This window comes from Crocodylus siamensis, chromosome 7, assembly GCF_052110815.1.
Source record: "Crocodylus siamensis isolate JL-2025a chromosome 7, ASM5211081v1, whole genome shotgun sequence".
In the NCBI taxonomy this organism is placed as follows: Eukaryota; Metazoa; Chordata; order Crocodylia; family Crocodylidae; genus Crocodylus; species Crocodylus siamensis.
Window position 1 is genome coordinate 53,560,013 of NC_143401.1, and position 25,128 is coordinate 53,585,140.

A 25,128-nucleotide genomic window follows, 5' to 3' on the forward strand; every position below is an offset into this window, starting at 1 on the left:
ATTGGGGTGCTTAGCAGGTATAAACCAGATTCTTATTTTGAGCAAAAGACCTTTTGGTAAGAAAGTTAAGTAACTATGAGCATTCTTTTTGTATTTTGCTGAGATTAGCACTTCAGCTTAATTCATTGCTTGTTCCCATAGTGATGCCATAGTAACTGTTGTAAGAGCGCTGACGTTTACTCAGGCATTTCTAGGCTGACTTTCTTTCATAAAAGTTTTCTTTTCTTCTGAGCTAATGGTGTTGCTGCCATTAGTTCTAATTAATGTCGCTGACAAATTGGCTTCAGCATGGTTTGATCAAAACTGATATGGTGCAAAGGTATGCTAGCCTCGCATTTTTACATGCTTCTTGCAAACAAACCCCAGGAAGGTATTTCTCAGTGGTCTGTCATGATTTTGTGTATGGGGCTTGTTCTGTGTGTTCCTGTGTTGTGAAAGCTCAGCACTCATTTCAGCTGGTGCTTTAAATGGGAAAATGCTGGCTCCCTGACAAAATGTAAATTGAAAGCTGGAAGAGCCACTTCAGTAGCTCTGTCCGTGAAGGCACTTTTCTCCAAACCAGTGTGCTTTTTCCCTTCTTAAGAGGTTGGTTCTGTACAATCTTCATCCCTTTTAAGCATTGGCAGATAGTGGATCTCCTTCTTGGACAGAGGCTCCAGCTTTTTAGTATACTCAATTTCTTTGAAAATGTAAGTCTGTATTTCACTAGATCTCATAACCTGATGCTGCTTATTTCTAAAAAGAATCTTAGGCAATATCAAGGTTCACAAATTCTTACTAATGCGTCTGTTGTATAACAACATGTATTTCACCTATGTGTGTTGTCCCCTTTAGTGAATTAGATCTGTGAAGCAAAGCAATTGATATTAGGGAAGTAAACTGTTCTTTGTTATTGTCCAGCTCTGACATTCAGCTAAGGCTCTGGAATCTTGAAGCTGAGAGTAGACTGTTTCCATGGGAGCTGAGTTGATTAGCTAAACTACTAAAGCTCACTTTGTCTACTTTAAGAAGTGGATATGAACAGGGCATTATGTTGAACTAGTTTCTACAAGTTAAAGAAATTAAGGAATTGGAAGAGAATGCAATTTCTGGTAAGACAACATATGGGGAAACCCTACTTCTGTCTTCTAAGTCTAAACAACTTTCTTTTGCATTAGCTTTAGCAAATTTAGGACATTAAATTTATTTCACTCAATTTTGAGCTCACTGTCCTAAGGTGCTTTGGAGATGAGAAGCTCTGGGTGAGAAAGGGACAATTTTTTTTTGTACCACAGATTATTAAAGTAAGGATGCCAAACAATTAGCTGAAACACATCAAGTGAGATTTGATTTGAAAATTCAAAAGAACTTTGGTGCGCAGGAGCAGTTTCGGGGAAATGAATTTTTGGAGAACTATTTGTTAACAGATCAAAATGTTTGGAGTGGATTACAGTGGAGTTGCATCATACATGCATTTAACTTATGCTAATTCATTGTACACATATGCCCTGGAGTGCCGATTGAGTGGATTCAGCCTGCAGCTGCCCCCTGCAGTGCTGAGCACGGGGCCAAGCGGATACATTGGGAGCAGCCCTGCTGGGAAGCTGTACATGCTTGCCGAGCGGGAGTTTGGTGCAGGCTGCCCTGGGTGGGAAGGAGGGTTTGTACCACTGGATGGGGGAGGTAGTGACTGTACCACTGGGCAAGCCCAAGGGTAATTTTGACTATACTCGATTTTCACCTTACGCGCTGACTTTAGAACCTAACCCCTGTGTAAGATGCAACTCCACTGTACTAACAAACTCAGCCCATGCTCTGGATCAACAGAGGGAGACTCCTGTGTTTGTGGAGTGATGTCATGGTAGGCCTGGGGCTTTAGACTGCAAGTTGGTCAGGACAAGAACCATATCCTCAGTCCTTGCCTAGGATATAGTACTTAGTACTTGGCATAATGGCTACAAGAATCCTATATAGGCAATATTTTTAAGAGTACCATATTTTTAAGGGTACCAAGTGATTGAGAAAGGCCTAAGTTTTCATGTTGTACTTGATTTGAAACAATTTCCCTATTGTGGGGTGACATCTCCCTGGAAGAGAATGGGGGAAGATGTCTCGGTGAAGGCATCGAAGCACTGCAATGACACCAAAGGATGGACCCTTCGCTACATTTGGGGGTAAAAGAAGTGTGTATCAGGTACCAGGCACTGAGCCTCCTTCCAGCACAAGCCTTGTCCCAAGAATCTTCTTGGGAGCAGCAGATGGCAAATGGTATATTCCTTGAAAGAGGTGATGTAACAGCTCTGTCTGTTATTAGTTAGATTAAAATTCCAATCTATCCATAAAAGCTCAGAGTAGATTGTCCCCAATCAATTTCTTAGAGATGTGAAAGATGCAACTACACTACATGTTATCATTACCAATATTTTGACAGATCGAGCAGCACTTTTGTATCCTCTCTAGGGTATTGTCCAAGCACTGGAAATGTAAAACCACTGTACAAACCAGCTTACAGCTGTGCTGAGCCCCGTTTGGAATGCTTTCACCCTCTCCCCTATAATGGGACTGCAAAGGTAGTATTAGAGGAGAGCCATAAAATGACACTTGGTAATTTTGAAGGCTTACTTGACAAAGCAAAGGCCAGGAGAAGGGGTTGTAATTGACTTGTGTTGGGTTACATGTCTCTATTGGGGAAAACCAGGTACAGGTAATTGAAGGTAATTTTGACCTTGATTGCCATTTGCACTTGCATCACTTTCCAGCGCAGACTGGCATGAAAAGGTCCTAGTGTGTCTGAAAATCAAGCCACCACTGTTTTGACAAAAAGATTTTCATAGAAATGGGAGTATCTCACTGTTTTGGTTTCCCCACCACCCTTCTCTCCTTCCTACCAAGCTGAAGTAAGAATGCTCTAATTACCTAAGTGACTGAAGTAAGTAACATGTCACTTGATTAACAAAACTCATTGTCTACTTGGTAGCTCAGTTAGCTCTTTGAGACCTTTTACTGGTGGCATCTATTTAAATTCCCGAAGAAAAAGTGAAAACTAAACCTACTGTATTAGGCACAGTGAACTCTTGATCAAAGATTAATAGAGCTTAAAAAGTGATGCTTTCTATTTAACTGGCCAGCCATGGTTGTGACTCAAATGACATGGTAAACTGGGTACGGAGATGATCCACTTGTTTTTATGCATTTGACCTAGCAAGCCAATAATTATTAAAAGACAAACACCAGAGAAATGAACCATGATCACTGTATGGCAAAACACTTTTCATTGTTTCTTTTTCTCATATTCAAGATCTAAGTTAGAACTAGCCTATTTCTATGGTCTACTCTGCTGTTGTTGTTCCTGTTTTAATCCTTTAACATTCATTTTACAGAAATCATCAAAAGCTGTATAAGCTCAAATACCTCTGAAGTTAAAAGGTGAGTGTTGTCCTCTGTATCCATGTTGTCTTCTGCTGGTTACAATGGAATTTGTAACCCAGAATATGTCTGAGTCTAATAGTGAAACTGCTAAATTGGGGTTAATTTTTCTCCTCTGCTCTGCAACTCTAAGAATATAGGTTGGTCTTAAAATTTGTTTCCAGCATAGACCAAAGGAAAATAGTCTGTTCAGGGCTGCTCTGCACTGGGAATTGTGGAAATCATATCCTGGGGGAAAGCCTCACTGTGCTAGGTAAGGGTGAGCATTGAGGGAGAAATGTCTTGTGTGTAACAGATTCATAGTCGATTGGACTTGAGCTTGTTGAAGAATTGGTCTGAAAACCCAGGATGCTAAGCAAAGGAAACAACCGTTTGCAGTTCCAAAGGCTCTGTATAATGTAAAGTCACTGAAGTGGCTTGTGTTTGTCATATACTTTTTTCTGTGAAGTTTATCAAATGCTGCCTATATTGGTACGAGTTGAGCAAAGAACGTTGTGTAGTGACTGGATTGTTAAGTGGTAAAAATTCCTAAGCGAGCCAATAAATCATTTCTATTTTTTTTGCCCTGCCATCTTGGCAGCTAGCCAGATGCTCCCTCTTAGACAATAAACTGTGTATCAGGGAAAGGGGAGGGATTGGAGGGGTGTAGATAGAAATACTGAAGCTTAATCATTGAACCAGACTAACTGAATGGATTTAGTTCTGGATTTGATTTCCTGGGAACTCTTTAACATCTCACTTTTGGGGGAAATTGCTTGGTTGAAGTTTGATTTAGCTCTTACTTCCTGAATAAAATCTGCTACTTTTGGAATTTAATTATTCACTGCAGACTGAGCACTGGGACTAGTGAGACACCAATACGCTTCAGGAAGATGTTTGCTGTACATTTAGTTGCCTTTTATTTTACAAAACTAAAAGAAGATCAGATTAAGAAGGTAAGATCTAATTTTGTTTGGCAAGACTCACGTCGTGGGTTTACAAAAGAACAGAGAGAATGTTTTACTGTGTCCAAGCAAAATACAGGTTTTTGAAGATATGTCCTGGGCAAAATGGCAGAGATTAAAGGACTCAGAAGTGTTTAGGGCCCAAAACAGACCTGAAAGCTATATAGAAACAAAACTGATAACCTTAACATAATAGATAACCAAAAACAGCTCTCTACCAATCACTATGTAAATAATTTTCAATAAGGGGAATGAAAATAGTAATGTGTGTGGGGGGGGGGGTTTGTTTGTTTTTTGTTTTTTGGTGGGGTGGGGTTAAATAATGAATGGTCAAAAAGTAAATTGCTTACCAAGATTCCACTGTGGTTGAATCTAAAGTATGTGGCAGCCTTTTGTTTGGTTATGTTTTTATCAATTTGATTTGGAAGCAAAGGTGGAAATTTTCAAAGGTGAAGGGGGTTGGATTCAAAGCTCATTGAAATCAATGGAAATCATTCTGTAATATTTAGTGGGTTAGAGATCAGACCTGTCAGAATCTGGATATGCCACCCATTATTGGGAAAGGGAGATGTATGCCTGAATCTTCTATTTAGAAAATCTCAACCCAGGTGGTTAATATTATACAAGTATGTGAGATTTAATTAGGAATAATCAGCTGAGTCCAAGACAGAACAATTTAAAGCATTTTATGTGGGAACAGGCTAACTACTAGTGCCCTCTCTAGGGGACACAGCAGATAGCAAAGCCCTTTTTTTTTTTTTTTTAGGGGGAAGGCACTAGGATAAGCTTGAAGATTACTTCCATCTAAAACCCCAATTAAGTATTTCCCCCCTCAAATTATTTCTCTACATCTTTGACAAGTCCCTTGAAATTCCTTCCTCTCTCCTTGTCCCACACCTAATTCTATTTCTGTGACCAAGGGGAAATCCACAGGACTCTGTTTTGAAGCCCAAGAACAGCTTTTAACATACCTGAAGCAATCCAGGAGCACAAGTAAACAGCTGGGTGAAGGCCCAAGGGGAAATGATTAAAGATCTCCATGGGTGATGCAAGCTCCACCATGGGGCTAGTCCCACACTTATGCAAGATGGGATTCTTCCTCCTCCTTGCACTCTTAAATTTTGGTGGCAAGATTTTAACAATGAATCCCTGAATTTCCTCCTCTAGTTACCATTGTAATTTATAGATGAAACAAAGACCTTAAACACTGTTGTTTTGGCCTGATGCGAGGGAAGCTGATCAAGTAGAATTTGACTTCTTGTAGAGACTTTTTCCAGCTGTTTACAAAGGTTCTTGTCTTTTAAAATGAATGATTTGATAGTTTAACCCTATTTCAATCTTTGATCAGATTAGATTGTAGTATGGTCTGCTGGATTTTTCTGGAGTCTGTGTTTTAAAGAGGCTACTTACCTTAGGGGCAGTAATTTAGAAGGTTGGTAATTGTCAGCTAAACAAGGCAATTGTCCAAACAGCCTGAGAAAACAGAACTGCAATCATGGTTCCCTCTAAGCTGTGCACAATAAAAAACATTGCCGCGCAGTAACTGTACTGTGGGGATTATTTCCGCAGCTGGAGGAATGGGGCCTCCCCCAGGGCTGCAGTGGAGCTCCACTGCCGGCTGTGCCTGGGGACAGCCGCCCCTGGTGCTGAGGATCTTCCTGGAGAAGAACAGGGCTGCGGCTTCCCAGAAACTTTGGGTGCCACCCCTTGCACTCAGCATACTTAATGCTTGGCTGAGTGGGGCCTGCTTTGCTCCTCACTGTGCCGGCATCCCCATGGGGAGGGACAGTGCAGCCCCCAAGGCGAGGCGAGGCTGGGGCTGGGGCAGAGCCGGGCACAGCATGGGATCCTCTGGCCCTGGGGAACTGCTCCAGCCCCTTCAGGTGAGCTTCGCCCTGAGCCCTGTAGGCTTCATCCTCAGGCAAATGGGTTTTGGCTGTTCTTTCCATTAACGAACAGCTGAGAAGTACTATGCAGGCCAAGAAGGTCTCAGAGGGCATGGGCTTGCAGGGCAGGACTGAGGTTCAGGATTTAAAGGAGGGATTGAACTTTAAGATGAAGAGGAATCTCATCTTCAGGGGAAGAACTGAAGCCACTGAACAGAAAAGACTTGGTTCAGGGCAAGGGGAAGTTTCTCGGTTTTGGTTTGGAAACCAGAGGGAGAGAAGTCTGGTGGGTTTGAGATGCTTACCAGCAATGCTCCCTCCAAGGTGTAGTGATCAAGGTTCCCTCTAAGAGGCAGGACTGAAGTGGCGCGCTCACGGAGTGCTATACCTTACAGGAAACATTGACTGCAATACATGTGTTTAAACTTCAAAATCATCATAATCTGATCTCTCCCCACCCTCCTAAAGTGAACAAATGGTTAAGGTGTGAATTCTACAAAGGGGGAGGCATAGAAATTTTTTATCACTTTTTCCAGATACTTCTGCCATCAGTCTATTTGGAGAAGTGTGTGTTGGGGGTAGCGGGGATGTGTCTAGAAGGAAAAAGAGTCTTCCTTCAGTAAACTTTCCTTGGCATGACCAAGGATTCAGGTACTAAAGGGACACGGGCACATGTACACACACCACTGCCATGAGAGACCACTTTCAAAAATGTCAGAGAACACCAAGTATCTGTACATGCTGGAATGAGAACAAATACTTAACTTTTGTTCCATACTTGTAACTTAAGCTTCAGGTCATCTTCCTTTCATGTGCAATGATGTTTTCTATCTCAATGCGCTCCAATATAACTTTTTCAACAATCTCTAATTCAATAATGATAAACCATGACATTTTTCCCATGGTCCTGGTTGTGTTATTGTCCGTGTTTTTTGTATGTGCTTTGGATCATTTCTGCCCATTGGTTTTAAATGGAACTGTGAATGGATAATTAAGAGCCAGAAATGCACTACATGAATATAGATGGCTGGTTGATAATAGAACTGGCCAACATATTCATCTCCTGTTCCATTTAAATGAATGAGCGAACCCCCATATTGTCACCACCAGGACTCCTGTTCCCTTAGCTGCTTACCTCCTTTGAAACTTAATAGTGTTTGTGGCCATGCAGTATTCTCAACAAGTAAAGTAAGAGAGTGCATATTATAGTAGAAAACTCTATATGTGGGGGGGAGGTGGGCAGGACCCCTTTAAACCTCAGCATTGCACTCCCATTGCCCAAGTGCTCTCTATTTCAAGAGTTGCTCAGTCCCTCCTAGGATGGGTTCTTGTTCAAGCGATATGGTTAAGATGCCACAGAGAAATTCCTTATGGTACAAAACTCCTGTGCTGTCACTAGTTGCTTAGGACAGTGGAATTGATGTTTTTAATTCAGTAGGATAACAAAGAAAGGACTTTTAAAGGTCAAAAAAGGGAAGAGGGAAGGCTCAACTCACTTCTTAGCTAATTCTATAGGAGTGCCTCCAAGGCCAGCCAACTGCAGTTTGAGTATCACTGCAACCCTAAAAGCAGCTCCTGCAGTGATCTGAGTATAAAATGTGGGAAAGGGGGGAAGCTGGATTGTCTGCAGCTTGGCTAAACTGTTTCAAGGTTTAATGTCAAGACTCTTGTCTCGACTGTCAGGTGCTCAGTCTGCCATCTGCCCTGATATAAAAATGTGGGGCTTGTTACCTTTGAACATAACCTGTGAAGGGCTGATAGAATTAGAAGAAACAATGGAAAAAAAGAGAATCTGTATAAATAGATGGTAGGTTCTTCCTTTGCCACGTTAAAGCCACATCCCTAGCTGTATGCATGTCAGTGGAAGAATCTTGTTCTTTTATGTAATTAATTTCAGGCTTTTGTCTATGCATTTATTGCACTGGTTACTTAAAATTGTCTTTTAAACCAATGCTGTTAAACCAATTTGGCTTAAGAGCAACTTATTTTAGGTTTTGCTAAAATTGATTCCTAACCACTTTAGTAAATTCAAGCCTGTGGTAAGTCCATATCACTTTCTACATCCCCTTTAATTAAATCATTTTAGGTCATAATGCTAGGTAAACTGGTTCAAGATTTTCATATGGATTCTCTGCTCACTGTTTTCCCCGCCACTACCTCTCCGCCCACCCATGCTATCTGTCTTAGGGGAGTAGGCAGGAAAGGGTTAATCTTCCTGCCTGGCAGTGGCACCACAGCAGCTGCTGTTCCTTGGGTCAGAACAGCAGCTGCCAGGCAAAGGGGGTGGCTGGGTAGGCAGATTAACCCTTCCCCAGAGACTGTAGGAGAGGGGAGGGGACACTGGGGGAAGCCCAGAATGGGAGTGGGAGGGATTCTTACCTTTCACTCTTCCAGGCCCCTGCTGGCCTGAAGTGTAGCTGCTTCAAATTCATTAACACCCTGGAAGTTGCAAAAACCTGATAGGTAAAGTATAACAAGGCCCCTGTTTACCTTGCTTTAAGTAGTTGAATGAGTTGTAGGGCTGTGTGAGGCTTCTGACCGTACTTCAGATCTGGAGAAGCTTTGGATGCTTTGGCACGTCCGGGTCAAAGCACTGGCTTCGGTAGGCTTTCCGAAGCAGTTCAGAGCTTCCAAACCACTTCGGTGATCTGGCCATAGGGGATAATGGGGAATCAATAAAATATCTATAACTTTGTTGTTTTTTGTCTGATTTGGATGAAATTTGCAGGGATGGTAGCCTCTGCTGAGAGCATGAAGCTTGCCAAGTTTCAAGAAGATCGGTGCAGGGGTTCAGGGGAAACTGCACCCCAAATTCTTGAAAGAAAACTTGTCGTGTCTGTGTTTTAACACAGCGGGCTGAAAACTGCAGGAATGGTAGCCCCTGCTGAGGCTGTGAAACCTGCCAAGTTTCAAGGAGATAAGTGCAGGGATTTGGGGGAAACTGCACCTCAAGCTGTGGACAAGCAAAACTTGTGACATACGTGACACTGTGTGTGTTAAGGCGCAGCAGGGTGAAAGCTGCAGGGATGGTGGCCCCTGCTGTGGCCATGAAGCCTGCCAGCTGTCAAGGAGATGGGTGCAGGGTTTCTGGGTTCTGAGGCCCTGTACCTCTGGCTGCTGACAGGCAAAACTCATAACATGGGTGCTTGTGCAACTGTGTCTGGCTTGGGGTGGGAGGGGGAACTACTGCAGGCCTGGCTGCTAAGCTATTGTGTTACCAGTTACCAATCAATCATGATTCACTCCGGGACTAGCTCAATAAATAGTTGCTAGCTAATGTAACTGGTTAATTAGCAACAATTAACACCTACAAAACCACAGATTAAGGAGAGGAAAGAATCAATACAGACCATCAACTGCCCCAAGACCGAGACAGTCAGTTGCACAAACAAAAGGAAGGTCGCAAAGGCCATTGCAACTTAAATAATGTTCTTTTTATGTTACTTTTGCTTTGTAACAATTAAAAGTGTTCAAGGAAAGTAAATAGATCAGCCTGAGATTTCATTTTTATATTTCTAACTCTCAATTTATGTATATACTGTGTCTGTGCATCTGCATGAGGTAGGAGAGAGGAGATTCCATTTTTATTAAGGAAAGAGTTTTCTTTGATATATATGGGGGGAGGGAGCTGTTGGTTTGAAGTGTGTGTGTATACATCAAAGCATACTCCTTCCTTAATGAAAATGGAATGAAATAATATATAAAAAGATACATGTGTGCGCACACACACAAATGATCTTATTGTCACGTTTCCTTTTTCCTTATAACATTTATAATTGTAACTATAGAATATATGGGTAATTAAACATAAAAAGGGCTATCTACATTTGACATTGTTTCATTGTAAATATTGCCATAAATAACGTAGAAATATTTTCAGTTGATTAAAGCATAGTGGCTGTCATATGGTAAATATTTATTTTGTGACAGGAATCAAGTCCTGGATCACTATGTTTATATACAAAGGTACCAAAGCTTTCAGAAGCTGGATGAATTGACCTGTGCAGAGTTCTGAGCTAGCATGACCATACTACTTCTGGAGTTAGCTTGGGTTTCCATCTGTATGCTGCGCTGCATGGTGCCTGCAGTTGTATCCTTAGGTAGGAGACGGGCACTAAGCTCCTCAGATGGTAGTAATTGCTGGCGCACACTTGGTGCCTCAGGAACTTTAAATTTAATCAGGATGTTTCCCAGGAAGTTTAGCATTCTAGGACAAGTGAGTGGCAGTGTTTAGGATTACAGTTTTGAATGTGGACACCCAAGTCCTGCCATGTGAGATGTCCCTTCTGTCTGTATTTACCTTGGTGCCTGCACTGCATCTAGATGCATGCTGCTGATTTGTTCTTTGAGCTTATCTGTTAGGAATTTGTTTCGTCTCTTTTCCTGGGTTCAGCTTTAGCTCTGGTTGAGAGAGACATGGAACAAGGTATAGAAGGACTGGAAGTCAGAACCAGGGAGTTGTGGGAATGTTGCTAGAGGACTTCCTGTGTTGGAGGTTGGCAGCACCCCTGTGAACTCCAGAGAGGGCTGGGTAAGGAGGCTGCTCAGTCTTGAACCCTGCAGATTCAGCACAGCTGCTGGACTTGGGCTGGAAGGAGCTAGGTTGAAACATCAAGGTTTTCAGAGTAGATGGTCAATGGGTTTGGACTTGAGGGCAGCCATAAAGTCAAATCAAACTGGCAGTGTAGTTTCATTCTGAGAGTCCTCATTGAGACTGTATTCCTGTTTAGTTCTTTGTGACCTGAACACATGGAAAGATACAAGTGTGTGTGTGCATGCATAGAGGGAGAGAGAATTTTGACCAAGACTTCCACAAAAATGTTTTGTGGAACCAAAAGCTAGAACCATTTGGATGGATAAATAGCTAATATTTTTTGAGATAATGTTTTGCTAATATTGGGATAAACACCTTTAAAATAGGCCATGTGGCATGTTGTTTGTCCTTCGCATTTGAAGATGACTGTGACATCACTGGCTGGTCTGGTTTCTGTGAGCATATGAGTGGCTGATCAGACCAATTTGTGCTTTAAACTGTCTGTGGCACAAAGAGCAAGAGATGCCACTTTGGGTTGCTTGAGTAATGGCAGACGTACTGCTGTTGCAAGACTTACACTGTTTGTGCTTCTGCTTTGTCTTAGCAGTTCTCCTCTGCTCATTGGCTGTAGCTTCAGTATGGATGTGGCTTCACTGGATGGAACCATCATGAGCAAGATCTTCCCAAGACTTGGGGCCAATGTTGAAATGTTTCAAGGATGACTTGAGGGAGTCCTTGAAACATTTCTTTGGGCTCCCTGAGAGTGCTTTCCATCCTTTCACTCACCGCAGAAGATTGTCTTTGACAGTTGCTCATCTGACATCCTGGTGACATGGCCTGCCCATATCATCTGTGCTTTCATCAACAGAGTATGGATGCCTGGAATGCCTGCCCATGTGAGAACCTCAGTGTCTGGGACTGTCTTGCCATCTTATCCTCATCAGCTTCCTCAGACAGCCCATGTGAAAGTGGTTAAGCTTCATAGCATGGTTTCTGTACACTGTCCAGGTTTCACATGCATACATCAGGATTGGCAACATGATGGCTTTGCAGACCTTCAGTTTTGTTTGTTCACTGGTGCTTCTATGCTCCCATAGATTTGCATGTGGTCTGCCAAAGACTGTGCTTTGGCAATTCTGTCATTGGTTTCATCATCAATATGAACTGCACATGATGGTGTACTGCCCTGGTGAACTTGTCCACTGTCTGGAGTGTTTGGCCACTCACTGTGATGGTAGGCTCTATGCAAGGCTTTCCTGGTACAGGCTGGTACATCACTTCTGTCTTAGTGTTAATTGTGAGACCAAAGTTGTCACAAGCTGAAGAGAAGTGGCCCATACTCTGGTGCATGTCAGACTTGGGTTTGGCATTCAGGAAACCAGAATATCACAAACAGTCACTTCCTGTAACTTCATCTTCACCTGTAGTCTTATCATCAAATTGAAGAGCTTGCCCTTAGTTCAGTATCTGTTATCAAATCCCAGTGTCACAGTCATGAAAGGCATTTGTAAGCAAGGCAGAGAATATCATACTGAAGAGGGTGGGGGCCAACACACAGCCCTCTTTGACTCCATGGGTGATGGCAAGTGGTTCAGGTAACTTGCCATTGTCCACAATGTGAGCGAATCATGGAATTGCCAAACCAATGTGATTTAACTTCTCTGGGCAACTGAATTTTGCTAAGATCTTCTGAAAGCCCACCCAACTGACTGTATCAAATGCTTTCGTTAGGTCAGTGAAAGTCATGTACAGGTTGGAGTTCTGTTCCTGGCATTTCTCCTGTTGACAGAAAGGAGATGCCCCAAGTTGTCGCAGGATTGCTTATTGCTATCGCCTGCTTGTGCAAGTGGAAAGGATGCATCCTCATACTCCTGGGGTATAGTTCCTTGAGTCCACATTGGCTGGAAGAGTTCAGTCAGCTTCAGAGCTGTGTGAGAACCTCCAGCCTTGTAGATCTCTGCTGGTGTAGCACCTGTTTAAGGTGCTTTACCATTTGACAACAGGTTAATTGCTTTCACCGTCTTAGGCAGCACTGGAGGATCAGCAAGTAATGTTAATGTCTACCTGAGATGGTCAATCAATTACCTACTCACTAATAGATAGGGACCTACCAAATTTATGGGCCTCAGCAGCCAATTACACAGCTGTAACATGGCCAGGGTCCTTGATTTCATGGCTGTATCATGGCCAGGGCTGCCATTTTGAAGTTAGAGCAAAGCAGCCTCCCCCATGCCTCCGGCTGAGGTGCGCTGCAAGTCCCACCTCTCCAGGGCATTGATTGAAAGCCTTAGTTCAGGGGTGGGCAAAATACAGCCTGTGGCTGGATCCAACCTGCCAAGTAACTGGATCTGGCCTGCAGCTGCCCCTGTGGCACTCCTATGGCATGCAGCTTCTAATGGGGCTGTTCCTGATGTGATTGTAGCTGGATGCTGCTCTGCGCCCTCTGCTTCCAGTTCAAGCATCTGGAGCTGGGCCCCACCCCTTGTGCCTGCTGGAAGTGGTGTGGTGTGGTGCAGCAGGAATGAGAGGAGTTGCTGCTGCTGGAGGCAGAGGGGGTGGGGGGTGCAGAGCGGCACCCAGCTGGCTGCAGCCACACCAGGAACAACCCTCTGGAAGCTGCTCCTGCCCCTGCTGCAATGTGCCATGCCTGCACCACGCCATGCCAGGTGGATGAGCGAGCAGCTTTAGCTAGGTGGCTCCTACCACAGTGCCAGGGCTCTGATTTCAGCTCCTGGCTGCTTTCTCAGGAGCTGGAGCCAGAGCCCTGTGTCCTGGGGCAGGAGCAGAAGCAGGTTTCAGCTGGCTGCTCCTGGTGCAGCTGCAGCCAGCTGGGTGCTGCTCTGTACCCCCCACCTCCAGCAGCAGCTCCTCCTCTCCATACATAAACATCAACACTGCGCTGTGCCACTCCCAGCAGGCATACAGGGGTCTGGTTTCAGATCCTGGAACTGGAAGCAGGAGTCACAGAGCATTGGCAGGAGAATGGAGCAGACTGCTCCAGCACAAGTGAGAGGGGCTTGGTCCCATGCAGAGTGCTGTGGGGGCAACGTGCACTGCACAACCCAGGGAGCTTTGCTGCACGTGCCCCCTGTCATCTTCCCCTCATCCACAGCAGACACAGACACATACGCCCCCTGCCTCCCTGTACCCCAGAGGGCAGGGGCACTTTCTCTCTCTCTCCCTCCCTCTTTCCTTTACCAGAAGTGGACTTTTGATGGGCTTTTCCCTGTTCCCGCCGCCCCCCCCCCCCCGTTCCCTCCCTTCCACTTCTGGAGACAGAGATGGGAACTTTTCTTGCCTCTTCCTGCCCCCCGTCCTCCCCCTTTCAGGAGATGGGCAATCTGCCTTTTTTCTCTTTGCTCCCTTCCCCCTCCCCCTGCCTTTCCAGGAGACAGCTTTTTGCTGGCTCTTTGCTGTTTTTTTTGTTTTTTTTTTTAACATGGCTGGTTCCCCATGCTTTTTCACAGGGAACCAGTTATTTCATGGAAGACTGCCAAGTACACGGTTTCACAAAAATCCCCACTAATAGACGATTGATTGAGGATGTTGAAGTATCCTGCCTATCTTTGCAGTATCTTTCCTTTGTCAATGAGCAGTGTGGTGCTTTCAGCACTCAGTATCACAAATGTTCCCAATGACCATGGCCCATAGGTTGTCCTCAGAGCATTGCAGAAGTTCTTCATATCATTTCTGTCTGTTCAGGACTGAATCTCATCTGCCTTGTTTCTCAGCCATGAGTTTTGCATCTCTCTGAGTTTACGTTGGACAATCGTTGCCAAAGGCCTTCTTACATGTTGAAGTGCTGTCTTCTAAGTGGGCTTTATGGAGCTGATGTTTCTCATTCAGTCTGCCTATGTTAGTATCACTTTCATCAAACCAATCTTGATGTTTATGTATGGTGGGATGGAGGGTATTGGATGCAACCAAGTAGACGGTCTCTGAAGGGATGCCCAATTTTCCTCAATGTTATTGGAGTTTACATCAATTGCTGCTAGTTGGCTCTGTGGTTCCTCAACAAATGCCTGTTTCACATTCTGTTTCACTCTGGAAGTGCTGAGCTTTTTGGGTGCTTTTTTGCCTTGTGGTTGTCTACTAAGATATCTCCAGATATTCATCTTGGAGACTATGAGCCTGTGGTCAGTCCAGCATTCTGCACTTCTCATGGCCTTTGTCACTCTGACATCCTGTCTGTCTCTTCTCCTGATGATGACATAAGCAACAAGATGCCAGTGCTTGGAGTGCTGATGCATCCAAGACTTCTTGCTGTGGTTTGGCAGGTGACAAGGAGGTCAAGTTCAGCACATTTTCTCAGCAGGAGGAGCCTATTGTTGCATTTCCCAAGGCCACTTTTTTTTCCAATGACGCTTGGCCATACCTGGTGATCTGTGCCAACTCTAGCATTTGAATCATCTGGGATGATGAGTTGTCTGCCTTCAGCACTTCTGTGATAACTGATAAGAGACTCCAGGTCTTAAAATTTGTTCTTAATTGCATCTGGGTCGGTCATGGTGGGTGCATAGGCACTGGTTATAGTTGTACATCTTTGCCCAGACAGTGGGAATGTCATCATAGATTTGTATATGTTAGGGTTGGAAGGGACCTCAATAGATCATTGAGTCCGACCCCCTGCGTAGGCAGGAAAGAGTACTGGGTCTAGTTGACCCCAGCCAGATGCCTATCTAACCTCCTCTTGAAGACGCACAGGGTAAGGGAGAGCACCACCTCCCTTGGGAGCCCATTCCAGATTTTATTCACTCTAACTGTGAAGAAGTTCTTCCTAATGTCCAGTCTAATCAGTGTGAGTCTGTTATTCAGTCCCTTTGGGAGATTTGTAAGCATGCTGACTAGCTGTGTTTTGATGGCAAACTCAACACCAGCTTCATGTTGCTCTTCTTTACTACAGCCACTCCAAAAGGAGGTATAGGTGGCTCCTTGTTCAGTGAGTTGTCCTTCTTCATCTAGGCAAGTTTCACTTGGGGTTCCTATCTGAATGTTGAATCTGTCCAGTTCTCTGCCAACTACAGCTGTTCTCTTGCTCTTATCTGCTGTTGTAGAGTCCATTAGCACACCTTCCAAGCACCAATGGTGAGTGGTGTCACCTTTGTCTTTTTGTGTGATTTTTTTTTTTTTTTTTTTTAAATTACCAATATAGTAGGATGCCCATCAGTTATGGTATGCTAACTAGCGTCAAGGTGAAGCACACGATGAGGGCACCTTTGCTAGCCCCTTCCTCAAGCTAGGGAGGTAAGCAATGTGGGGGCTGCCATATTCCACTGCTTCAGTACAGTGAAAAGTGACCCTATGTCCTGAGCTGCCTGTGTTCAGATCTGCAGCTCCAGCTCCCAGTGTATTCACACCTGCTGCTTGCCCATTGCCACAGGACTTGAGTGTCTGTGGGGACGATATGTCATAACTTGCATGTGAGCTGGATTTAAGTGGGGAAAAGTTGGTCAGAGTTGCTCTCACTCTCTTGTCCATCCCTTTCTGAATCCAGTGGCACAAGAGTGTTGAGATCCTGACACTGTGGATGACCATCAGGTCCTGTTGCACCTGAACTGATGCCCTACACTGTCCACATAGCTCTTGCCATCTGCCTTCACAGCCAGGGAGATGAGCATATCAGCTCAGCTGCCTGATCCACCAGAGAGGACTTGCCAGAGGGAGTTGGGTGTAGCTGTCTGCTCTAGTCAACAGTCTGGCGTTTCCACTGCTGAAAGTGCCACCTCCTGCAGGAGTTTGCTGTGCCCCCGAGCCTCCAGGGGCACACAGCGTTCATGATGACAAGGATATAGAAAGAATAAGCCTTTTTCCTAGACCCTGTTTCCACTTAACTTCTTGGGAATGCCATTATAGACTTTTTTTCTTCCCCACCTCTTGGTGCGGGCAGGATCAAACAAGCAGCGTTAGTACTTATCTAACATGTAGCCACTGTGATTATCTTTATACATTTTAAGTAATTCTCCCACATCTGTGGGTTGGGCACATATATCATTACTTCCTTTTTATAGATATAACATGAGTCTGAACAGTCATTCAGTCAGTGGCAGAGCTGAAAGAGATCTTTGTACTTAGCTCTGTACTGATACCATTTCACTAAACTCCTTAACATATGTATTTGCACAGCAAAACAATTTTCTGTGCAACTCAAAATTAATGATAGGGAGGGGCAGAAAAATCCTGCCTTAGTGAATCCTTGTAAGGATGAAGGAAGCATCCTGTATATACTTTCAGTGTAAAATGCTTAGGATGGATTTTGTTGTTGTACAGTGCCTTATACAAAGGTGCCCTAATCCTTGACTAAAGGCACCTGTTATCTCGGAGATAGTAAATAGTGATGTCCCGAATGTCCTGTTTCAGGTCGACAGGTACCTTTATCACATGCGTCTTTCTGATGATGTACTACTTGACTTGATGACTCGCTTCCAGACCGAGATGGTGAAGGGCCTTGGAAGAGACACAAACCCGACAGCTGCAGTAAAAATGCTGCCAACATTTGTACGATCAATACCTGATGGCTCAGGTGAGTGAACCTTGTGCATGCATCAAGGCAACTGTGATTTGGAATAAAAGGGCTCCAGGAGGTCTTAAACATTTGGCAGCTCAAAACTGTTTCAAGCTTAGAATATCTTGGCAACTACAGATCAGTACTACATAGCTCTGATGCTGTGCCAGGTCCATTTTAGCATTCCATTAGTTTCAAGAGAATGTTAATGCTGCAGCTGACCATAATAGGGGGAGACCAGCAGCTTGGGGATGACTCAGCTCTACATAGTGCTTACCTAATAACTGTGTTGCAAATAAAAGTCAGTTGTGGATTATGAACAAAAAGTTATTTCTAAGTATGCCTTATATATTTCAGATAAAATGTTCTTTCAGAGGAGATGACTATGTACAATGTCTTTTGTGCCTATGTATGGATGTTGCTTTTATTAGACATGTGGCTGGCTGGCTACAAAAACCTTTATTATTGAACATGAAAATACCAGTTTAGTCTTAGCCATTGGTGCTAGGCAATGCTCAAAGCAACTTTGAATCTCTGATGAGGGGCCCCACTACAGTCCAGTAGAAAAAATGCCATTTGAAGAGTATATCATGTTTTGATTTTGAAGGTAGATATAGCTTCACACAGCCAAACACATTTCTTATTGAGCTGGATAAATACATGGAAAAATATGTATCCCACAGACACCAGAATCATTGACTATAAGAAGTTCTGCTAAAAGGAGTGCCAGGTGGGGTGTGGAGGCTGGAGATAATCAAACTGAAGGATTGTGGGCTTTGTTTGAGACCCTAAGTATTGTGTTGTCCTCAAATTCTAATTACTTCATTCTGACTCTCCCAATCCATAATTTCTTGAGTTAACTATATAATGCTTCCTCAGTTTTGGTTTCCATTAGTGAACTTCCTCTCCCCCTCTCTCTCCCAGAATGTGTAATCTGTCAGGCAGCTGTTCATTGTGTATAATGAAGTCACTCATTTTGAGCAGCAGTAACAACTAAACCAACTAGAAATATGTATGTACTACCAAATCAACCAACTAGAGATATTCTATCCTTCAGATCCCTCCTGGGAAATGCAGGGAGCAGTTGAAATGGTTGAACAAAAGGTAGCTGAAACTGAACCTGCCCAAAGCAACTCATCCAGTCTGTAGGACCCAGTTGCAGCAGGTTTTGGGGTAGTAAGCTTTGGACTTGTGATATTCATATGGCAGATGAAGATCAGCCCCTTCCAGGTAGAACAGAAGAACTTTCTTTCTTAGAGCTCCCATCACTGGAATGCAGCATGGGTTTGGATTCACTAAACTTTCTTGGGCTTTCCTAAGTCTGAGCTTTTAAGTACTCCAACTCCTATTTAAGGCAGGGTTGGGCAAAATGGTGGATCCAGACAGTGGCTGGACTCCCGTTTCCCAGCAGCTCTTGCCCACATTGCTGTGGCTGGTTTTCATGGAGACCCCAGCAATGATGGGGCAATGACAGCATGGGGCCAGGGTTTCCGTGGAGACTGGCCTCAGCAGTACTGGCAGGGCACGCAGCTGGGTGAGGAGCTACTCTGGGGCCAGTGCTGGGACCTCGCTGTGGTGACTGTGTAGTTTGGAGCTAGGGCAGAGCCACAATCTGTTGCCTACAGCCTCGGCATGCACGTGGGCAGCGGATCACAGTTCTGCCCCAGCTTTGGACTCTGCTGTCACCACTGCAAGATCCTAGCCCCGGTGCAGCTCCTTGCCTGCTGTTTGCCCTGCCAACCTGGCTGAGGTCATCTGACCTCGGTCCTCTTTCCTGCCAGGGGCAGGGGGTCGCACACGAGGATCCATTGTGGTTCCTTCTGACTCTATAATCCATGAATCTATATATAGTCAAGTCAGAGGCCTGATCTGGCCCGTGGGCCGGACTTTGCCCACCTCTGATTTAAGGGCTTTATCGGCAAGCCAGAGGTTAGTTTGGAAAACTTTTAGCTTTTTGTTTCATCTCTACTTTTTCTACAAGTTCTTGTAACATTTGGGTGACTAAAATCTTGCATAGCATTAGTTTCAACATCTCCCTCTTACTCATCTCAGTTAGACTCCTGTTTAAGTTATGGTTAGTTGATATGTGCTTGATCTAGCAAAGATATTAAAAATCTTTCCTTTGTACATGTATACTTTTCAGGCAGCCAAGACCCAGATGTGGGGCTCTGTCTGGCACAGGTGCAGATTGGAGATGCAGAAACTGTTTGTGCAGGAAACTTAAAATGCTGTTGGCAACTTTTCTTGGCATGGATATTTTTTTTCTTCAAGAACTTGTTGACGTCTTATAGGCCCCCTCTGCACATTACAGGAATTGTGTAATTACCTGGAGACCAGCTACACATACAAAGTAGCTATCACCCATAAAAAGGTCCAACCACCTATGAAGTTAGACTGTGAAAACATATACTAATTTTATAGCTGGTTGCTACTAAACTTTAATTTGCACCTGTAGCAGGGTCTCCCCTGCTGCTGGGAGTCCCATCACCTAATGGGGCTTCCAACTACAGGAGTGCATTATGCCCAGTGGAAAACCCCACAAGCCCTAGAGATTGCAGCAGCTGTGATCCTTAGGGCTCCAGGATGCAGGAAACCCCTAGGGCCAGAGGATCACCACAGGTTGACCTCCCTGTCCCAGGGGTGTGGAGAACCCCCTCGGGCCAGAGGATTGCAGGTTTCACCCCCTACCCTGCACAGGGAGACTGGTGCTGAGGGGATTCTCCAGTCCTACAGGTGAGTGGGGTGCCCCTGTAGCCAGAAGCGACCTGAGCAGGGTGCAGTGCCCGGGACAGATCAGCTTGTGCGATGCCTTACCCCCGGACGTGAGGAAGCCGGTGGTGGATTCGGTGGCGGGCAAGGGGTGCAGAGTGGCCAGAGGCGGAGGATTCAGTGGTAGGGGGGTGCTGAGCAGTTGGACGTGAAGCCAGGGGCAGCGCAGAGTTGCCGTGGGCACTCTGCTCAGCTCCATGAGGCCCCCCAAAGTGCAAGGCCCAGGGTGGTCACCCCGATTCATGCCTACCTAAGGACAGCCCTGCCTGTGGCTGTGAGCCTTAACTGCAGTATATAGGTTTCCCAGTCACAGGAGCCTGCGTCTTGCTGATGCAGGGGGAGCCTGGGATTAGGTTCCCCCTGTACCAGCAATAAGGCATGATGGGATCTAATGCAGGACTGTGTAAACTCTGTTCTGAATGGCTAATTTTTTTGTGGTCTCACTTAACTATCCATTGATTTATTTTTTTGCAGACAAAACTTTCAACAGATTTTAGTGCAGTATAGGAATGTGATTAAATTATCAAGCTGTTAAGTATAATTAGCTCTTGGAATATTTGAAGTAGGTTTTATTTAACAAAGCATCATTCATGTTCCATCATTTAATTATTAATTTTCTGACTAATGCCATAGTTTACTGAATAAACCAGTTTATCTCCTCTCTCTCTCCTTCATGATACTAGCTTAGAGAATTACGGCGGTATTTCCTGTTTGCTTATTGGGGCCAGATTCGATATAAGTCAGTCTGGCATTTGTATCATGGAGCTTAGATCATGCAAGGCTGCATAAACACTCCACACTTCTGATTTTTTGGAGAGGGCTGTCGTGTGTGTGAGGAAGAGGGAATAAGCAGATTTTGCAGCATGGAGGTAAAACTGCATTTCTGTTATGAAGCTATATCAGAAGTATGGGAGTAAAAGCTTAAAGTGGAGCTGGTTAATTAACAAAAATGTAATTCTTGTAAAATGTTCAGGAAAATCTCAAGACATCCAATTAAAATAGTTGGTTTAATTTGTAAAATTTGATGATTTTAATTAGCTCAAACTCTGAGGTGGTTTCCAAGATAAGACTAATCTGATGCGTAGTTTCCTCCAAAATAACTATAATAGCATTAGTAATTACAATAATTCTCTTTTTTCCTTGACAATTCACATACATTTTTTGTTGGAGGGGCCTTTTGGGCTGCACTTGGCAATGATTGGTTAGGCAACTTTCTTCAATATTATGGTCTAAATCAGTGATACTCGAATATTTTTGGCTCCGCAGGCCAGATCAGTGGTGTAGGACTAGTCTGTGGACTGGATTGGATCCTGGGAGCAGGCACTGGCTCCTCCCTGCTCGGTGTGCCACGATTGGAACCTGGGGACCTGGTGCTCCCCCTTTCACCCTCCGCATGAACGATGCATACCCCCAGCAGCTGGGGGGGCACAGTGGTGGCAGGAGTGCGGCGGTGGTAAGCGGGAGCTCCCACAGATGTCACTGGCACTGTTGGTGAGCGCCTACCAGGGACTGGCGACCACCTGCGGATGCCACTGGCAGTGTCGTTGGTGGCCAGTGGGGATTGCTGTCTGCTCACAGATGCTGCTGCTGGTGTCGGCGTTGGGGGGTGGAGGGGTGGTAGTGAGCGGCAACTACCCACAGGTACCATCGACAGTATCGGCGGTACCTTTTGGTAGGGGGTGCACCGCCACACTTGGGGTGCACGTGTACCACCTACGTGTCGCCCCAATGCTCTGTGCACTGGGATTGGATCCTGGGGGGCCAGCACTTCATAAATTTCATAGACATTAGGACTGGAAGGGACCTCAGGAGATCATTGAGTCCAGCCCCCTGTCCCAAGGGCAGGAAGTCAGCTTAGGGTCAAAGGATCCAGAGTCCAGAGTAGGTGCCTGCGCCACCTCTGGAGGGAGTCTATTCCAGGCCTTGGGGGCTCGGACAGTAAAAAAAAAAGTTCTTCCTCATGTCCAGCTTAAAACAGTCTTGGAGGAGCTTGTGAACATTAGACCTTGTCATCCCTTGGGGTGCTCTGGTGATCAGGTGTTCCCCCAGATCCTGATGCAAACCCCTGATATACTTATAGGCAGCCACCAGGTCACCCCTAAGCCTGCGATTTTCCAGGCTGAAGAGTCCCATGGCTCTCAGCCTTTCTTCATAAGGCCTATTCTCTTACCCTTTGATCATGCATGTGGCATTCCTCTGGACTCTCAAGCTTCTCCACATCCTTTTTGAATTGTGGAGCTCAGAACTGGATGCACTACTCCAGCTGTGGCCTCACCAAGCGGCTGAGTACAGTGGGAGGTGACATCCTGATATTTACTTGAGAAGCATCTATGGATGCAAGCCAGAGTTTTGTTTGCTTTACCAGCTGTGACATCACATTGGTGGCTCATGTTCATTTTGTGGTCAATCATGACCCCCAAGTCTCTTTCGGCCATGGTGCTAGTGAGCATAGCACTGCCAAGCCTATTAGTGTGCTGCAGGTTTTTTCCCCGAGGTGGAGTACCCTACATTTGTCAGTGTTGAATGTCATCAGGTTTGTATCTGCCCTCTTTTTGAGCCTGTCCTCAGGTGTGGATGCTCCACCTCAAATTTTGGTGTCATTGGCAAACTTGGTCATTCTGCTTCTGACATGAGTATCCACATTGTTGATAAAGATGTTAAAGAGAACAGGTCCAAGGATGGAGCCTTGGGGGACATCACTGGTCACAGAGAGCCTTAATGATTCACTTCGGTTGACCACCATTCTCTGAGTCTGGCTTCAGAGCCAAGTCCCCAGCCATTGACTGTGATGTAGCCAAGGCTGCAGTTGGCCAGTTTTTCCAAGAGGAGATCGTGGGACACCAGATCAAAGGCTTTTTAAGAGTCCAGATATATGATGTTAATCTCTTCTCCCTTGTCCAGGTGATATGTCACCTGGTCATAGAAGGAGATGAGATTGGTCAGGCAAGATCTACCTGCAACAAACCCGTGCTGGCTGTCCCTCAGGATGTTGCCATCAGCCAGCTTACCAAGAATGGTCTCTTTGATAATTTTTTTCAGAACCTTTCCAGGGATGGAGGTCAAGCTGACTGGCCTGTAGTTCCCTGGATCTACTTTCCTCCCTCTCGTGAAGATGGGTACTATATTGGCCTTCTTCCAGTCTTCAGGTACTTCACCTGAGTGCCAGGAGTTTTCGAATATCTTTGCCAGTGGCTGGGCTATGACTCCTGCCAGCTCCTTAAGTACTCTGGGGTGCAATCTGTCAGGACCCACTGACTTGAAGGTGTCCAGCCTCTCAGGGTGTTCCTTTACAAGGTCCAAGCTGATGCTAGGTATAAATTTACACTCACCCTGGCCATCCCTCATGCTAGGCATTGCGCTCCCTTTGGGTTGATGAAAAACCGACGCAAAGTACCCTGTTAGGGCCTCAACAACAAGCCTCCCGAGCTTAACCAAGTCAGCTTTCCTAAAGTCGAGGACCTCTGCATTGCTGACTGACTTTCCAGCTTTGTGATGGATAGTAAGTGATCAGCTCGTGGTCGCTGTCTCCCAGCTTCCCTTTTTTTTTTTTTAAGGTTGCCTAGCGGGCTCGCATTGGTGGTTGTCCACCCATCCCCTGGTGGGCTTAGTTTAAAGCCTGGTTAAGCAGGTCAGCCATTCTGGCCAAGAAGAGCCTCCTCCACAGTGAAGTGAGGTCTCCCCAGCAGACCGCTGCATCTCTCACCAAAGAGCAGATTGTGATTGTGGAAGCCAAAGCCTTGGTGATGACATCAGCGCCGCAGTCTTTGGTTGACTACCTCGATTCATCTCTCCTCAGCTCATGACCCAAAACCGGAAGGATCAAGGAAAATACCACCTGTGCCCCCAACCCCCTATGCCCTGTTCCCAGAGCCTTGTAGCCATTCATGACCTGGCTGGGATTGCTCTGAGCCATGTCATTTATGCCCACAGGGATAAGGAGCATAGGGTAGTGGTCAGAGGGCCAGATAAGCCTTGGGATCCTCCCTGCTATGTCCCGGCTATGGGCTCCCCGGAGGCAACAGACCTCCTATGCTAAGGGGCTGGCACAGCAGATTACTCCCTCGGTCCTCCTCAGGAGGGAGTCTCCCACAATGACCACTCTTCATTTAGTCTTAGGGAGAGTGGGGGTGGTAGCTGCTGGTGAACCTCCCTTGCCTGCAGGAGCTGGCAGCTCTGCAGGCTCTACTGGGCCTGAAAGGGTTTCATACCTGTTGCAGAGCTCCAGAGGGGAGGGGACCTTGGTGCAGCAGGCCCTGGGTCCATTGACCACCTTGGTCCACCCCCCTGGCTAGACTGTGGGAGATCCTCAAGTCCCACCTTGTCCTGGAAAGTGACCTTGGTCGACCTTCGGCCTTCATGGGGTGAAGAGCCTGGCAGTAGGAGTTGATCTCCTGCTTGCCATCCTGGATGGCATGCAGTCTCTGGACTGCAGTCTGGAGCGCCTCTATCTGGCACCTCAGAGACTCCAAAGTGGAGCAGAACCCGCAAGGGGGGGTGGCCATGCTCCCGGTCCCATGTGCCTGGAATCGTGCCAGACAGCCCCCACAGCCAAGAGCCAGAGGCTCCATCTGCGTGGAGCCCTGAACCACGGGCTCTGTCTGGGTGGAGGTCTTGGTCTCGGAAGGGATCCTTGGGGGCCATCCGCATTGTACTGGTGGTAGTCTGGCTGACTACTTTCTCTTGGGGCTCATTGGCAGGGCCTCGGGCCCTCCTGCTCACCCTCCTGTGCTAACTCGTGTGCCAGGCCCAGAAGCACGCCTGTTTGCATGGCTTTGGTCACATGGCTCTCTGGTGGGCTGGGCGAAGTAGGAGCCAGGGGAGGGCTCCTCTCAGCTGCCTCCCCGCAGCTGGGCTAAGTCCCTCCCACCACGGGCCCCTGCTTACCTCCAGGTAAGCTGGGGCTTGTCGGGGGGGTCCTTGGGATCCTCGGGGGGGGGGGGGGAGGGGGGTCCTGGGGCTCACAGGCGCAACGGGCTTCCACCCATGCATCTCTTGCCAGAGCTGGGGAGCAAGTGCGGCTTCTGCCATTGCCAGGCCCTTTTTAAACTGCGCGCATGTGCAGAAGGGCCTGCCAGTGTTATGCCGCTC

General features: G+C 45.9%; 1 protein-coding gene across 2 annotated transcripts in view; it reads left to right on the forward strand.

Moving 5' to 3' along the window:
• Positions 1 to 665: 665 nt before the first annotated feature.
• Positions 666 to 25,128, forward strand: part of LOC149859808 (hexokinase HKDC1) — a 56,237-nt gene continuing 31,774 nt past the window's right edge. Inside the window, exons 1-4 of one of the 2 annotated variants that reach the window (XM_090058032.1) lie at positions 666 to 689; positions 3,360 to 3,405; positions 4,235 to 4,340; positions 17,127 to 17,289. In XM_090058032.1, coding sequence (XP_089914158.1) covers positions 4,278 to 4,340; positions 17,127 to 17,289 — 226 coding nt within the window. In that variant the 5' untranslated portion in view covers positions 666 to 689; positions 3,360 to 3,405; positions 4,235 to 4,277. Of the gene's footprint in view, positions 690 to 3,359; positions 3,406 to 4,075; positions 4,341 to 17,126; positions 17,290 to 25,128 lie in introns of those variants that run through there. The other variant, XM_090058033.1, reaches the window with a different exon arrangement.